The following is a 16,467-nucleotide window of genomic DNA, read 5'->3' as shown; positions in this document are numbered from 1 at the left end:
CCTCCTCCGCAGTGGCTAAAGTACTAGGACTCATGGATAGTATTTGTTGGCTGCTAGTATGAAGCCTCGTTCATACACACGACCGAGGAACTCGACGGGCGAAACACATCGTTTTCCTCGTCGAGTTCCTTGTTAGGCTGGTAAGAGAGCTGCCGCTCTAGGTGAGCTCACTAGGGTAATTGATGTCCACTCAGAAGCAGATGGGTGCTGGCAATGCACAGGATGTGCAAAAACAATAAGGATATGGACAGCCGCACTCCAGTAACTTGAAAAAAGACGTGCCCTTTATTGGGTACAGGAAAAAATGCACTACAGATATCAGCACACAGTGTGATAAACAGCTGACGCGTTTCGCATTGAGTGTCAATGCTTAATCATAGCTATAGATGAAATAAAAAATAACAGGTATACATATACATATATATGTATACCTGTTATTTTTTATTTCATCTATAGCTATGATTAAGCATTGACACTCAATGCGAAACGCGTCAGATGTTTATCCCACTGTGTGCTGATATCTGTAGTGCATTTTTTCCTGTACCCAATAAAGGGCACGTCTTTTTTCAAGTTACTGGAGTGCGGCTGTCCATATCCTTATTGTTTTTGCACTTCCTTGTTAGGCTGTCGAGAAACTCGACAAGGCAAGTTTCTCCATTCCCGTAGAGGAAAAAAAAGACATGCTCTCTTTTTGGCTCGACAGGATCCTTGACAGTTTCCTCGTCGAAAAATGTACACACGACCGGTTTCCTCTGCAAAAAAAAAATCCCAGCAAGTTTCTTGCTGGTTTTTGCCAAGAAACTTGGTCGTGTGTACGAGGCTTAAGGCCCCGTACACACGGCCGAGGAACTCGACGTGCCAGTTCCTCGAGTTCCTCGGCCAGTTCAGTCCTGGAGCCGCCGAGGACCTCGGCGGGCCGAGTTCTCCCATAGAACAACGAGGAAATAGAGAACATGTTCTCTATTTCCTCGCCGAGGTCCTCGTCGGCTTCCTCGGCCGAAAGTGTACACACGGCCGGGTTTCTCGGCAGAATTCAGCCAGAAACTCGGTCGGAAGCTGAATTCTGCCGAGGAAACTGGTCGTGTGTACGGGGCCTGAGAGAGGATGCAAAGAGCACACACAAGGGAACTTGTATGTATGTTTCGTATATAGATGTTTTTAAGGGAAAAATTATGGAGGGGCATAGGCAGACAGAATTCAGGTAGAGTTCAGTCATGTGCAAAAGCAAAGTAGGATTGTGCACATATATACTGTAGTGCAAATACATATATAAAATCGAAATGATACTTGTACAGTTATTTAGCAAAATAGGTCTGAATGTAGCCTAAAACCAAAGCAAATAAGATCAGTAGCGGCATCTCCATGTGCCCGGCCCTTAATCTATATGCAGGGCACCGGGCGCATAGATTACAATGTTTTTTTTTCTTTTTTAAGCACATGATTAAAGCCTAGGGCTCTAATTGGCTTAAAAAAGGGTGGGCTGAGGGCGCAGAGCACTGTGCCCTGAGCCCACCCAGTTGTGTGACAATAGCAAACTAATATTGGCTATTGTCTTCCTGCTTCTCCTCCCAGCCAATCAGGAAGTGGGTCTTAAGACCGATTGGCCGAGAGGAGAAGCGACCATTTTGGCCGCCGAGGAGAAAGTTGTTGAGGGGGGGGGGAGACGCAGGGAAAGCCGCCAAGGAGGAGGAGACACAGGGTAAGTCGCCAAAGCTGCCTGCGACCTAGATGGGGTAAGTGCTGGGCTGGGGACAGACGGGTGAGCGACAAGAGGGGGGGTGGGGGTTTCTGCTGACGATCAACCTACCAACAGACCAAACTGGGGGGGGTTTGTGTCGGGTGGAAGTGTTTGCCACCCCCCCCCCCCCAAAAAAAAAATGGAGCACCAGAGACTGATTATCAATGCACTTGGAGAGTAATTGGTGTCTTACCAGCAGTAACATAGATTTTAGCCAGGGAAGACAACTAAAATGTTCAAAAAATATTGCCATTACATTTAGGGAAGCAGGAGAAGACGACAAACGGTCGGGAACACAAAGTAGCAAGGAAGTGAGAACAGATCTGAATGATGTATTTGAGTATTATTTGCATGTACTGTTAAAGTATTGCTGTAAGCAAATATACTACCAAGAAAAAAATTAAGAAGAGTAGGGCTCTAAGGATAGAGCCCTGTAGTACACCTAGGAGTTGGAGAGAAGATAGATACTATGGATTGATTTACTAAAGGCAAATAGGCACACTTTGCCGGAGAAGTTGTCCCAAAGCTTAGTGAATGCGGTGAAGTTTCACTTTGTAAAGAATATCCAATCACTTAGATTCATGGTAAGTGTGAAATCCTTGTATATGATCTAACAGGAAATTACTTGAAATTAGCTGAGAGAGGGAGAGACAGTAAGCCAGTTTGAAATGTTTGAATAACAAGGAAAAATGTAATACAAGATGTCTGCTTGAGAAGGCCAAAAGGTCTAAAAAAAAAAATATCATGTTAGGACTATGAGTTTGGAGGAGGGAGGGGAAATGGCAGCAGAAAATACGACATTAAAAGTTATGTTGCAGCAGGAATGAAAGAAGATAAGTTGCAAGGAATGAGATCAAGAAAGCAACAAGGTTAGACATGGCAATTGGAGAAGAAGGCCAACTAATATAATCTAAAATATAATATAAATAATATTATTTATTATAAATATATACAGTAATATACATATATTGTATTAAAAAATATAATATACCAACTATTCTTGTTCTGGGGACAACCCAAAATTTGGGATTTTCTTTTACTTACATTTTTGGTGAAAAAGTAAAAGAAAATATAACTGTACATAAGGATGGGTTATTTAGATAATGAGGGGGAAGCAGATGCGAAGAGGTGTGAAGCCTCGTACACACGACCGAGGAACTCGACGGACGAAACACATCGTTTTCCTCGTCGAGTTCCTTGTTAGGCTGTCGAGGAACTCGACAAGGCAAGTTTCTCCATTCCCGTCGAGGAAATAGAGAACATGCTCTCTTTTTGGCTCGTCGAGTTTCTCGACAGTTTCCTCTACGAAAATGTACACACGACCGGTTTCCTCGGCAAAAAAATATCTCCCAGCAAGTTTCTTGCTGTTTTTTGCCGAGAAACTCGGTCGTGTGTACGAGGCCTGAGTAATATGAAGTAGGTAGGGCTGACAATAGAAGAAAATGTACCGCTCTCCAAACCTTTAAGGCCTCGTACACACCAGAGGATATCCGCTGGCAACGGTCCGCCGGACCATTTCCAGCGGATAAATCCTCTGGCGGATTTGGATCTGATATCTGTACACACCATCAGATCGAAATCCGCGCGGAATACATCCGCGGTGACGTGTCGCGCCGTCGCCGCGATAATGACGCGGTGACGTGCGCGACGCTGGAAGGCAACTACTTCCACGCATGCGTCGAATCATTACGACGCATGCAAGGAATGGGAGCGGACGGATTGATCCGGTGAGTCTGTACAGACGACCGGATCAATCCGCTGGACCCGATTCAAGCGGATAGATTTCTTAGCATGCTAAGAAATTTCTATCCGCTTGAAATCGATCGGCTGGACGAATCTCTGCGGAAAAATATCCGCTAGGCCGTACAGACGACCGGATTTGTCCACTGGAACTGATCCGCGGATCAATCCCAGCGGATAGATCCGGTCGTCTGTACGAGGCTTATTCCTTTTCAATGGCTCCCGCCCTACTTAGCCACCAGGTGCCAGCTCTGCACAGGTCCATAGAAAAAGGAAAACATCCTGGACTGCCGCACTCCGCTAAAGGCGTCTTTACTTCGTAAATCAAAAGTATAAAATCCAAAGTACAGTCAATTGCAAAAAGTGGACATACAAATGACTAATGCGTTTCACATAGTTAGATGCTTACTCATGAGCTATGAGTAAGCATCTAACGATGTGAAACGCATTAGCCATTTGTCCCTGTATGTCCACTTTTTGCAATTGACTGTATTTTGGATTTTATACTTTTGATTTACAAAATAAAGATGCCTTTAGCGGAGTGCGGCAGTCCAGGATGTTTTCCTTTTTCTAGGGCTGACAACACGTGCTTTGAAATTCAGAGTCCAACGTTCACTGTGTTTTCATGTCAAAAGTTATTTTCTTTTTTACTTGCAGTGTTTCAAATGGATACAACATTGGGGAGATGTGCATGTATTGCAGAATTTTTTTTTGCCTTGACATATGGTTTAAAGACAATTTTTTGGTTTGAGTTCTACTCTAGGAGTGTGAAGCATGTTGGGTTAAAAGCCAGAGGAAACATCTGGGTAGGCAGACTGGGTTGCAAAGCAAAGGCATTTCTGTACTGTATATCATTTGAACATTTATTTATCATTTTTGGACAGATTAAGGAATGGATAAAAAAAAAAGTTGTTTTGCCTGTGTCTCTACTGAGGAGATTTCCCTTAACTTCCTGTAACTCAGGCATGAAATGAGCTCATAGACAGTTGTCACTAGAAGACCTGTCCCATTGGAAAATTTCCCCTCATATCTTGTTCCAGTGAAAACTCAAACTTTTCCAGTGACAGTAGTAGCCAGGACAAATAGAGGGGCGAAATCTCCCCAGCAAGGACCCAGGAAAAAATGAAAGCCCAACCCTACTCTACCTGAAGCTTAATTTAGAGAAACTTTGACAAAATTCAGAGATCAACCTAGATAAACGTGTCAGTAGTTTCTCGGGTGAGTTCAAGTTGTTATTGTTCTTAATTCCTACAGGCTAACTTTGATACCAATTTCGAGGATCGGAATGCGTTTGTAACTGGTATAGCCAGGTACATTGAACAAGCTACAGTCCATTCCAGCATGGTGAGTGGCTTCTAAATTCAGTCTAAATGTGAATGTACTTTTAGAATGAGGCCAGTATTGGCACGTCTATATTTCTGCCATGGCACAATTTTTTTAAGAAGTCATACAGTGGTCTGTTAATTACATGTATATTACACATGTGTTACATTCATTATATATTAATAAAATTACATAAAATAACATGACATAAAATGTTTATGCTGCAGAATGAGATGCTGGAAGAAGGACAAGAGTATGCGGTCATGCTGTACACATGGAGGAGCTGCTCTAGAGCCATTCCACAGGTAAAAAAAAATCTGTTTTGCATGTGACTGGTCAGACATATATGATTTTATTGGTTTGATGTGACCATACATGCAGTAGTCAGGTCGACAGCAATGCATACCTGCAGTGGTGTATTTTGGTTTTGTGCTGCCCTAGGTAAGACTAAAATCGGATGCCCCCGCCCCCCCTCCCCATCTTAATTTGTCCCACCCCAGCCGCAGTTCTCGTCTCGGGGTCTGATGAGAAAGCTGCAGCCATTCACAGTGAACAGCTGTGGCTTCCTCATCAGACCCTGAGACGTGATTTGTCCAAGTGACACATATGTGGTCTATAGAGCAGAGGATGGGGTCAGTGGGGCAGAGAATGAGATGGCACTGGTGGTCTCTGATGTGGTGGCACTTATGAGGAGGCACTGATGAAGCTGCACTGATAGACAGCACTGATGGGTACTAATAGGCGGCACTGATAGGCACTAATAGGCGGCACTTATAGGCACTAATGGGCAGCACTGATGGGCACTGATTAACAGCACTTATTGGTCCTAATTGGCAGCACTGTTCAGTTGGCTTGCTCTGAGGGTGTTCATGCTGGGACCTGTAGTCCTTCACTTTTGAGGGGGTCACATACCCCAAAAGTGAAGGACTACAAATCCCAGCATGAACCCCTCCTCTTTGTATGGGGCAGATCCACATAGATCTGAAGCCGCGCAGCGTATCAGAGATACGCTACGCCGCCGTACCTTACCTGGCGTTCTTTCAAATCCTCAAAGATTTCGCGCCGTAAGTTATTTCTGGCGGTGGAATTCAAATCGGCGATTAGGGGGCGTGTTTCATTTAAATGAAGCGCGACCCCGCGCCGAATAAACTGTGCATGCTCCGTTTCAAAATTTCCCGCCGTGCATTGCGCGAAATGACGTCGCAAGGACGTCATTTTTTAAACTTAGACGTGACTTACGTCCATCCCGATTCACGGACGACTTACGCAAAAAAAAGAAAAATTTAAAATTTCGAGGTGGGAACGACGGCCATACTTAACATGGCAAATCTAACTATACGCCGCAAAAAAAGCAGCTTTAACTATACGCTAGAAAAAGCCGACTAGAGACGACGTAAGAGAATGCGACGGCCGTGCGTACGTTCGTGGATCGTCGGAAATAGCTAATTTGCATACCCGACGCGGAAAACGACGCAAACTCCACCCAGCGGATGCCGAAGTATTGCATCTACGATCCGAAGGCGTACGAAGCCGTACGCCTGTCGGATCAAACCCAGATGCCGTCGTATCTTGGTTTGAGGATTCAAACTAAAGATACGCCGCAGGAAATTTGAAAGTACGCCGGCGTATCAGTAGATACGCCGGCGTACTCTCACTGTGGATCTGGCCCAGAGTTCCCATCCCTCAGAGCACACTGGAGAAGATCATGGAGATGGAGAAAGTGGGTAGAAAGCACTAGGCGCGCTCACAGAGCGGAGGAGGAAGGAATCCTCCTCTGCTTTGAATGCTGGGGCCTTGGCCTCCCTCTACATTAGGGTGGGGGATGACATGATGTCACTGGTTGCATAGTTGCCAACATGTGTCCAGGGACACTTTGCAGCACAGCTATTAATTAATTACCACACTCACTTCCCCGAAGCTCCACCCACTCCGCATAATCTTCGCCAGGCGAAGATTATGCGGAGTGGGTGGAGCTTCGGGGAAGTGAGTGTGGTAATTAATTAATAGCTGTGCGGCAAAGTGTCCCTGGAATTTTTTTTCAAATGTTGGCAACTATGTGGTTGCTAGACACCAGGCGGTGCCTCCCTAGCAATCAGTGGGCAGTAGAGCCAGCGGTGGAGCCAGCTACAGGTCTTGGCCGCCTCTGCAGATGCCTTTTTTGGGGCATGAGATCGGCTGCCCAGTCCACTCCTGTTCTCTGCAGTCCTTAGCAAGAGGACTCCTCTCTAGTGTCCCTTCTGCGTGGGGGGCGCCACCCTCCCTGTAATATGCCACTCATGGCAAGTGCCTTGTTTGCACTCACAGCTATATCTTGCAAATTGAGGGATCAACCTAAGGTATGCAGATCAGGAGTTTAAATGAAAACTTTAAGGTGCATACACTTTACAGGGAGTGCAGAATTATTAGGCAAATGAGTATTTTGACCACATCATCCTCTTTATGCATGTTGTCTTACTCCAAGCTGTATAGGCTCGAAAGCCTACTACCAATTAAGCATATTAGGTGATGTACATCTCTGTAATGAGAAGGTGTGTGGTCTAATGACACCAACACCCTATATCAGGTGTGCAGAATTATTAGTCAACTTCCTTTCCTTTGGCAAAATGGGTCAAAAGAAGGACTTGACAGGCTCAGAAAAGTCAAAAATAGTGAGATATCTTGCAGAGGGATGCAGCACTCTTAAAATTGCAAAGCTTCTGAAGCGTGATCATCGAACAATCAAGCGTTTCATTCAAAATAGTCAACAGGGTCGCAAGAACCTTTTATAAAAACCAAGGCGCAAAATAACTGCCCATGAACTGAGAAAAGTCAAGCGTGCAGCTGCCAAGATGCCACTTGCCACCAGTTTGGCCATATTTCAGAGCTGCAACATCACTGGAGTGCCCAAAAGCACAAGGTGTGCAATACTCAGAGACATGGCCAAGGTAAGAAAGGCTGAAAGACGACCACCACTGAACAAGACACACAAGCTGAAACGTCAAGACTGGGCCAAGAAATATCTCAAGACTGATTTTTCTAAGGTTTTATGGACTGCTGAAATGAGAGTGAGTCTTGATGGGCCAGATGGATGGGCCCGTGGCTGGATTGGTAAAGGGCAGAGAGCTCCAGTCCGACTCAGACGCCAGCAAGGTGGAGGTGGAGTACTGGTTTGGGCTGGTATCATCAAAGATGAGCTTGTGGGGCCTTTTCGGGTTGAGGATGGAGTCAAGCTCAACTCCCAGTCCTACTGCCAGTTTCTGGAAGACACCTTCTTCAAGCAGTGGTACAGGAAGAAGTCTGCATCCTTCAAGAAAAACATGATTTTCATGCAGGACAATGCTCCATCACACGCGTCCAAGTACTCCACAGCGTGGCTGGCAAGAAAGGGTATAAAAGAAGAAAATCTAATGACATGGCCTCCTTGTTCACCTGATCTGAACCCCATTGAGAACCTGTGGTCCATCATCAAATGTGACATTTACAAGGAGGGAAAACAGTACACCTCTCTGAACAGTGTCTGGGAGGCTGTGGTTGCTGCTGCACGCAATGTTGATGGTGAACAGATCAAAACACTGACAGAATCCATGGATGGCAGGCTTTTGAGTGTCCTTGCAAAGAAAGGTGGCTATATTGGTCACTGATTTGTTTTTGTTTTGTTTTTGAATGTCATAAATGTATATTTGTGAATGTTGAGATGTTATATTGGTTTCACTGGTAAAAATAAATAATTGAAATGGGTATATATTTTTTTTTTGTTAAGTTGCCTAAAAATTATGCACAGTAATAGTCACCTGCACACACAGATATCCCCCTAAAATAGCTAGAATAAAAAAAAAAAAAAAAACTACTTCCAAAAATATTCAGCTTTGATATTAATGAGTTTTTTGGGTTCATTGAGAACATGTTTGTTGTTCAATAATAAAATGAATCCTCAAAAATACAACTTGCCTAATAATTCTGCACTCCCTGTATATACAAACTTTGTCCGGTTCTTCAGGAACTGATATTCGCTTTGTGGGTGGCCCTGTCGGAAGGGTTCCACTCAACATGTTTCAAATAAAAAAGCCAGGTGACAAATTGATGGCCAGACAGCAGCTGCATCCAATTAGATGCAACCGATGTTCTGGTACACTGGCATCAGCTGTCAGAATACAGTAGCCTCAGTGGGAGATTCCTACATCAGTGCTGTATAGTGTGCATAGGGGGATTTGTTGGGGTGAATGAAAATTATTTATGTGTGTGTAGCACAGGCCCCAGACTGGGCTGGCTGTTTTATTCCAGATTCCATTCCCTGTGACACACATAGCATCCAGGCACACAGCAGTAACTCAACTCAGAAAGTAGGCAGTGCTTGTTCTTTTGAAGTTTATTTGCTGGTTTAACTTGGGTTGGGTACGGGTGAGCTTTGGGAGACTCCGGACTAGCAGAAAGATAATTGAGGACACTTCTAACTGTGCTATCTCTTCAGGGTGCAACCTCCCTATTGTATTCAGTCTCTAGTGAGCTACAACTTAGAGGACCCAATTGCGAAGGTAAAACCTGAGTCAGCAAACTTGAGTGAGCTCTCCAAAAAGATTGAAAGGACAGTCTCTGGGCTCTTTTAGGCTTGTGCCCTGTGTACTTCAACACTTTCTTGCAGTACCAGCCAGCCTTTGAAATGGATGCCTCCGGGTCAGATCCTCTGCAGACTTCCTGTACTGCTCTTCAGGAACTCTGAACGTGGGTCCCCTAGCTCTAGCCGGAGCTGGGACCCAAATGGCCTCTTCTAAGCTGCCGCTTTCAGCCCAGAGGGTGTTCTTCCAAAGGGATAAGGAACCTGGTATTACAGGCAACGGCCTATTTATACCCACCTCAGCCCCCTACTGGCCACTCTCCCTGCTAGGGATTGGCTGAAGGGTTTTGAATATGCAAGTGTGGGCCCTCCTCTTCCACCCACTAAATTCTGAAGCCTTCCAGAAATCAGAAGAAAGCAGTGGAGCCTGCACCAGCAGAACCCAGAACGAACAAAAACAGTTGAACACTGCTACACTGCTACAGAGGAGACAAAAACGAAGTTTGCCTCAACTATTAGCAACCTAGTTAGGAGGGTGCTACGTGTATATACCCTGCTTCGATACATACAGAGAGTCATTTATCTGTTCGGTTTTTTATCCAGCAAACCCCAGACTATCTGGTGATTTGAGAACACCTTCCTGTGATCTAGTTGTGTAATTTCTAAACACTCAAACTTTAGTTGTATCACTATCTAATCAAAGTATAATTGTATAACCAAGATTGTATTTATCATAATGGCACATGTGGGCCAGTGCCTAGAACAGAAGGACTAGAGGGCCAGCAAGGCAGCAATAAACTTCAAATTGTAAAAATTGTGATGAATTTTTAATTATTTGGTTCCATTCTTCTGACCACCTCTGGATATTGGTGGCTAAATTCAGCAATAAAACTGTAGTAGACATGGAATAGTCAGAGTACTCAAAGGCCTCCCTGTACCCTATGGAACACTAAACTATCACTCCTTTATTTTATTTGGTGGTCTGTACAGTCCAAAAATAGTCCTACATATACAGCAGGCCACATACTATCTCCAATAGAGCATTCTAGCTGTAGTTTTATCACATGACCCTGGGAAGGTGTTCAAATGTCAAATGACACCCATGCGAAAACACATGATAAATGAAAACAAAATTATATATATATATATATATATATATATATATATATATATATATATATATATATATAGACATACCTAAGTATGTAAATAGAAACCGAAACTGCAGCTCCACCTGCGCTCTAAGTACCGGAATTGACGTGTCACAGAATCTCCACCCAACACGTTTTGTCAGTTGTATCTGATGTCATCAGGGGTCATATTAAGACACATTACTACACTATGAGAAATTCTTCTATCCTTATCCCCTTGCAGGGAGTTTCATACAGAGATTCTTAGGGCCTCATGCACACTGGACTTTTTTACAGCTGCTGTTTTTGGCTTAAAGCGGAGTTCCACCCAAAAATGGAACTTCTGCTTTACGGAACCCTCCCCCCCTCTGGTGTCACATTTGGCACCTTTCGAGGGGGAGGGGGGGGGTTGCAGATACCTGTATAATACAGGTATTTGCACCCACTTCCGGAGAGACACTACCACAGGAGAAAAAACACAAAAAATAACGCAAAATGTAAGTGCTAGATATTGCAAAACATAAATATTTAACCCATTAAAAAAACGCCATTTTATTGTGAATTGACTACTTTCGAGGTTAATACCGCATGAGTTATTTTAACTCAAAAAATCATGCGGTAGTTATCTCCTACTGAATTGACCCCATAGGCTGTCATCAGCATTTTTTTTGCTGGGGCTTTTTCTTGCTGGAAAATAAAACCCAAATCTAGTGGGTTTTATGAGCAGTTGTAAAAACCATTAAAACCTTAAAAACGATTATAAACGGCTATTCTCAAGACCTCCTGCTCTCTAGCTCTCTCATCACCTGTTCCCGTGCTCATCTCCAGGACTTTTCCAGAGCCTCTCCAAGCCTATGGAACTCCTTACCCTAATCTGTCCATCTATCTCCTTCTCTATTAGCTTTTAGAGGATCCCTGAAAACCCTCCTCTTCAGGGAAGCCTATCCTACCCACACCTAACAACTGTATTTTCATTTTGTCCATCTGCTCACCCCCCACAGCTACTACCCTTTGTTCCACTTGACCCTCCCTTCTAGACTGTAAGCTCTAACGAGCAGGGCCCTCTGATCCCTCCTGTATTGAATTGTATTGTGACTGTACTGTCTTCCCTGATGTTGTAAAGCGCTGTGCAAACTGTTGGCGCTATATAAATCCTGTATAAAAATAATAATAATATTCCTCATTTATCAGCGCAAGCTTTTGTGGGAGTATAGTTTTCTTTAAAAAGAAAAGCTAAAAAAACGCAACAGCTAAAAAAATGCTGAAAAATACTGAAAAACGCATTCTATAGCTACAGCTAACACTACTGGGGTTTTTATAACATCCAGTGTTCATGAAGCCTAAAGGTGCAGGATTACTGCTATCCACACAGAGTGTTTTGGATGTAATTATACACACAGCAGATGTTTATGGACTTTAATTTTTAAAATATTTTTTTCGTTTTTATTATTGCATTGGATTGACACATTTATGAGGTACTGTATATACTTGAGTATAAACCGACCCGAGTATAACCCGAGGTACCTAATTTTACCACAAAAAGATGGGAAAACGTATTGACTCGAGTATAAGCCTAGGGTGAGAATGCAGCAGCTACTGCCCATCCTCACCGTGTACATTGCAACCTCACTGAGCCAACCTAACTGTGCCCATTGCAATCTCACTGTGCCAACCTCACTGTGCCCATTGCAATCTCACTGTGCCAACCTCACTGTGCCCGTTGCAACCTCACTGTGCCAACCTCACTGTGCCCATTGCAACCTCACTGTGCCAACCTCACTGTGCTCATTGCAGCCTCACTGTGCCCAAGTCAGTGTACCTGAAATTATTGACAGGCTGCGGGCGTCCATTCATTGTTTAAAAGTCGCGGTCTCCTCCTGGTCCCATCCGTGATAGGCGTTTCTCAGCAGACACAGTTCCGCCTATCATGGGCGTTCTCTCATCCTCGGACTCACTTTCCCAGCGGACACTGTGTTCAGTGTTCCACCAATCACGGACGTCCTCTTGTCCAAGGATGAAAGGATGTCCGTGATTGGCGAAACACTGAACACAGTGTCTGTTGGGAAACCGAGAATGAGAGTACGTCCGTGATAGGCGGAACTGTGTCTGCTGAGAAACACCTATTACGAAAGGGACCAGCAGGAGACCGCAAATTTTAAACAATGGACGCCTGCAGTCTCAATCATTTTCGGTACACTGACTCAAGTATAAGCCAAGGGGAGTATTTTCAGCCTTAAAAAAAGGGCTGAAAAACTCGGCTTATACTCCAGTATATACGGTATATGTTTTTTTGTATATTTGGTATTCGACACTATTGATTGCAATTTCTCAGAGTGCGGTCTCTCTCCAGAACTATCATTTATGTGTGCCTAGAACTTCCTAAAGTCCACCTCCAGCTTGCCGAAGAGATCTTCCCAACTCCATGAAACCTCCTGAAACCCAGACCATTTACATCACAGGCCCGTCCTCTTCTCTGCAGCAGTGGGTGGCCCTTACTCCTGTACCAAACAGTACTAATTTATTGACCAATATTGGTTGTATCAACGCAAAGTGGTCCTGTGGATACTTCTAAAATACACAGTGCCGCGTCCTATTAATTGGAACAGAAAATTGGAATAGAAGGCTTGGACTTTTTAAAAATTCAAATTTTTCAGTACTAATTTATTGATGTGTGGGTGCAGTTTAGTGTAGTTGTACTGTATGTCCAGGCTGCCCTAATGACACACCTCCAGCCTGGGTTCGGAGGAAGTAGGTTGAATGACAATGGTTACTCTATTGCAGTACAGGCTGGGCTAACAGGGGATGCACAAGTGGTGCAAAAATATAATTATAATTTTTTTGCTGGTATTCTGCTTTAACACCTTTGCTGGGTTGACACTACCAGCTGAGACCGTATAGGCGGGGAAAGAGAGAAACCCTTGGCTGATTAATATTGTTTTTCCCACACAAGCTAGTAAAGCTAGGAAAGCCTACCCTCCACCCTTCTTTACATAGGCTGAACTTGAATGTGATCGAACCGCTATCAGACATATGTGGTGTGGCAACCGCCCATTGCTGCACTGGCCACCACACTGCATATGCCCAAGGCCAGTTAAGTCATGCCTGCATGTTTGATCACTGAATATAAAATGTATGTGATGGAAGCCTCGCTCTCACTTTTGCACTTACCATGGAAGAATAGATAAAGTTATAAAGCGTGTTACCCCAACATTTCATTTTGCACATATCTGTCTGTTGTACCATGTTTTTGTATTAAAAAAAATCTGTTTTCTTTGCATTGCTTCCCTTCTGTGAAATACCTGGTGATCTTGCCAGTTTCCCTGGTTTTACTTCTTCAAACTGACCACATTAGGCATGAGACCACATCCCTCCCAGTGTGGTCAGTTTTCTTTTTTGCATTCTACTTAGGAGCACAGCTGCTGCCTGTACTCCAATGGTCAGACTTGTGCTGACACCCCCCCCCCTCCACAGCACTTCACTGGAAGATCAGTGTCCTGCTGTTTCTCTGCCCCCCTCTGACACATCCCTCTAAAGTCCCCACCCACACCCATTTCTGTTTTAAACTGCATAGGTTATTTAACAAGGTAAGGGTTCACATATACTTTATAAATACCTGTGTATAATGTGTATTTTTAGGTGAAGTGCAATGAACAGCCTAACCGTGTGGAGATTTATGAGAAGACGGTGGAGGTTCTAGAACCGGAAGTCACAAAACTAATGAAGTTTATGTACTTCCAGGTAAATTGTGTTTTCTTATCTTTGTCTTGTCTTTTCTGGGAATTGGTACACCAGTGGTTTATCTAAAGCAGATGTAAACCCTAACTGGATGACATTTAGGGAGAGATTTACTAAAACTGGAGCATGCAAAATCTGGTGCAGATGTGTACAGAAACCAATCGTCTTCCAGGTTTTATTGTTAAAGTCTAATTGAACAAGCTGAAGTTAGAAGCTGATTGGCTTCCATGCACAGCTTAGTTAATCTCCCCCTTGCTTTGCTAAAAAAAAAGAAAAGAAAAAAAAATCTGTGTATCATAAACAACTGCCATTTTTTCCCAAATGCACTTGTCACCTTTTTTTTCACGTGTTACATTTCAGTTCTGCTAATCTCATACAGCCCCTTAGCAACCACACCCTGTGAACATGCACTGCAGAGATGTCTGCATATCTCAGGGTGGGTAGCCTGATGGTGACCATATTGGACAATGTCTGCATAATGTGTTTTAATGTGTTGTATAACATGAAATGTCTGAACAAAGACATAACATAGTAGAATCACCAGGTATTATTTTGATGAGATCTTCAGATTAAAAAATATTGAAAATGCTAAATTAAAATGGCATTGACATGTTAAAGTTTATATGAGATTTTAGTTTACATATGCTGCTACCACACTGTCCTGTGAGGAAAGAGAGAGCAGAGAGAGGAGCTGCTTTCTGGCACAGTGCTAGATCAAGATCGGGCTCAGGTAAGTATTTAGGGGGGGGGGGCTGAAAACAGAAGGTTTTTACCTTAACGCAGAGCATGCATTAAGGGGAAAAACAACCTTCTACATTTACAACTACTTTAACTGCTGGTGACCAAGTATGATTACCTAGGCCAGTAAGTTTTCAAAACACTCATCAGAACCAAACTGAAGACATAGGAAAGGCATATTTAGTATGCATGCTCAGGGTCCACACATTTTAAATTTGCTTATCCCTAGCCATTCAAAATTACATGTTCTTCCCTGATCCACCTGTGCTATAGTCTCCTGGAAGCTCTGGGGCAAAGGCTTTGAGCTATAAAAAGGTTATGTCGAACAGAATGACTGGCAAGAGGCTGTGGGTCTTTGAAGCACTTCCAAAGCCCCGCTTAGTCTGGCTCCTGGAAAAAGCAAGATTTTTGGAACTTAAATTGGTAAAGGTATGGCTTTAGCATTGTAGCAATGTTTTCTTTAAAACATTAGTGGTTCACCAAATGATTTAGCCTATTTCCCAGACTGACATTTTAAAGTACCATAAGCATTTCCAGGTCCTTAGCTTTACTAGGTTTGCTAGACTTCTACCTTCCTCTGTCTGTCCTTGTATGAAACCAAAGAAAACTCCCAACAGCCGGGCAGCAGGCAGGACTCATACCCTGTAGGAGCACAAGATGTGAGATGGCACTTATACCATGTCTCTTTCAAGCCTCGTAAACACGACCGAGGAACTCGACAGGCGAAACACATCGTTTTGCTCGTCGAGTTCCTTGTTAGGCTGTCGAGGAACTCGACGTTCCAATTGTCTCCATTCCCGTTGAGGAAAAAGAGAACATGCTCTCTTTTTGGCTCGTCGAGTTCCTCAACAGTTTCCTCGTCGAAAAATGTACACGGTTTCCTCGGCAAAAAAAAAAAAAACAGCAAGTTTCTTGCTGGTTTTTGCCGAGAAACTCGGTCGTGTGTACGAGGCCTCACAGTTCATGGCATACGTCATATAAAGCCCATGTTTGGTCAGTTAAGTCAGCAAAAACTATACCTAAATAGTTGACAAGTAAAGTTATACATTTACAAAATATCATTCTGTTTATATTCTTTTTGTATAATCAATACACTTTCTTTTGCTTTAAAGCCCAACTGAGGTCATGAAATAGATAGTCAGTCAGACATTGCACTAACAACTTCCATTTTCATAGTCTTATGCCTTGTACACACGATCGGTTTTCCCGGCGTCGAGGAAAACTTCCATGACAGCTTTGGTTGGGAAAACCGGCCGTGTGTATGCTCCACTGCAGTGTTACCGATAGGAAAACTGCCGAGCAAAAAACTGCTGAGAATCGCGGCGGGAAAAAAGAGAATAAGTTCTAATTTTTTGCTCGCAGTTTTCCTGTTGGGAAAACTGCTATGGAGCATACACACGGCTGGTTTTCCTGACCAAAAGCAAACATGACAGTTTTCCCGTCGGGAAAATCGATCGTATCTTTCCTGTTATAGCGGTAGTACCGGATGTCTGCATATGACTTTGCAGGTCAATTGGCAGCAGACCCAATGC

At 43.6% G+C, this 16,467-nt stretch overlaps 1 protein-coding gene across 3 annotated transcripts in view; it reads left to right on the top strand.

Moving 5' to 3' along the window:
- The window catches only part of CYFIP2 (cytoplasmic FMR1 interacting protein 2), a 121,820-nt gene that overhangs the window by 47,362 nt on the left and 57,991 nt on the right, over positions 1-16,467 (top strand). For all 3 annotated transcript variants that reach the window (XM_040345081.1, XM_040345082.1, XM_040345080.1), the window contains exons 4-6: positions 4,733-4,822; positions 5,029-5,106; positions 14,099-14,200. In XM_040345081.1, the coding sequence (XP_040201015.1) occupies positions 4,733-4,822; positions 5,029-5,106; positions 14,099-14,200 (270 nt within the window). The remainder of the gene's footprint in view (positions 1-4,732; positions 4,823-5,028; positions 5,107-14,098; positions 14,201-16,467) is intronic.

This window comes from Rana temporaria, chromosome 3 (assembly GCF_905171775.1).
Source record: "Rana temporaria chromosome 3, aRanTem1.1, whole genome shotgun sequence".
NCBI classification, from domain to species: domain Eukaryota; kingdom Metazoa; phylum Chordata; class Amphibia; order Anura; family Ranidae; genus Rana; species Rana temporaria.
The sequence above is the reverse complement of the archived record's forward strand: the minus strand, read 5'-3'. Positions and strand labels throughout refer to the sequence as shown.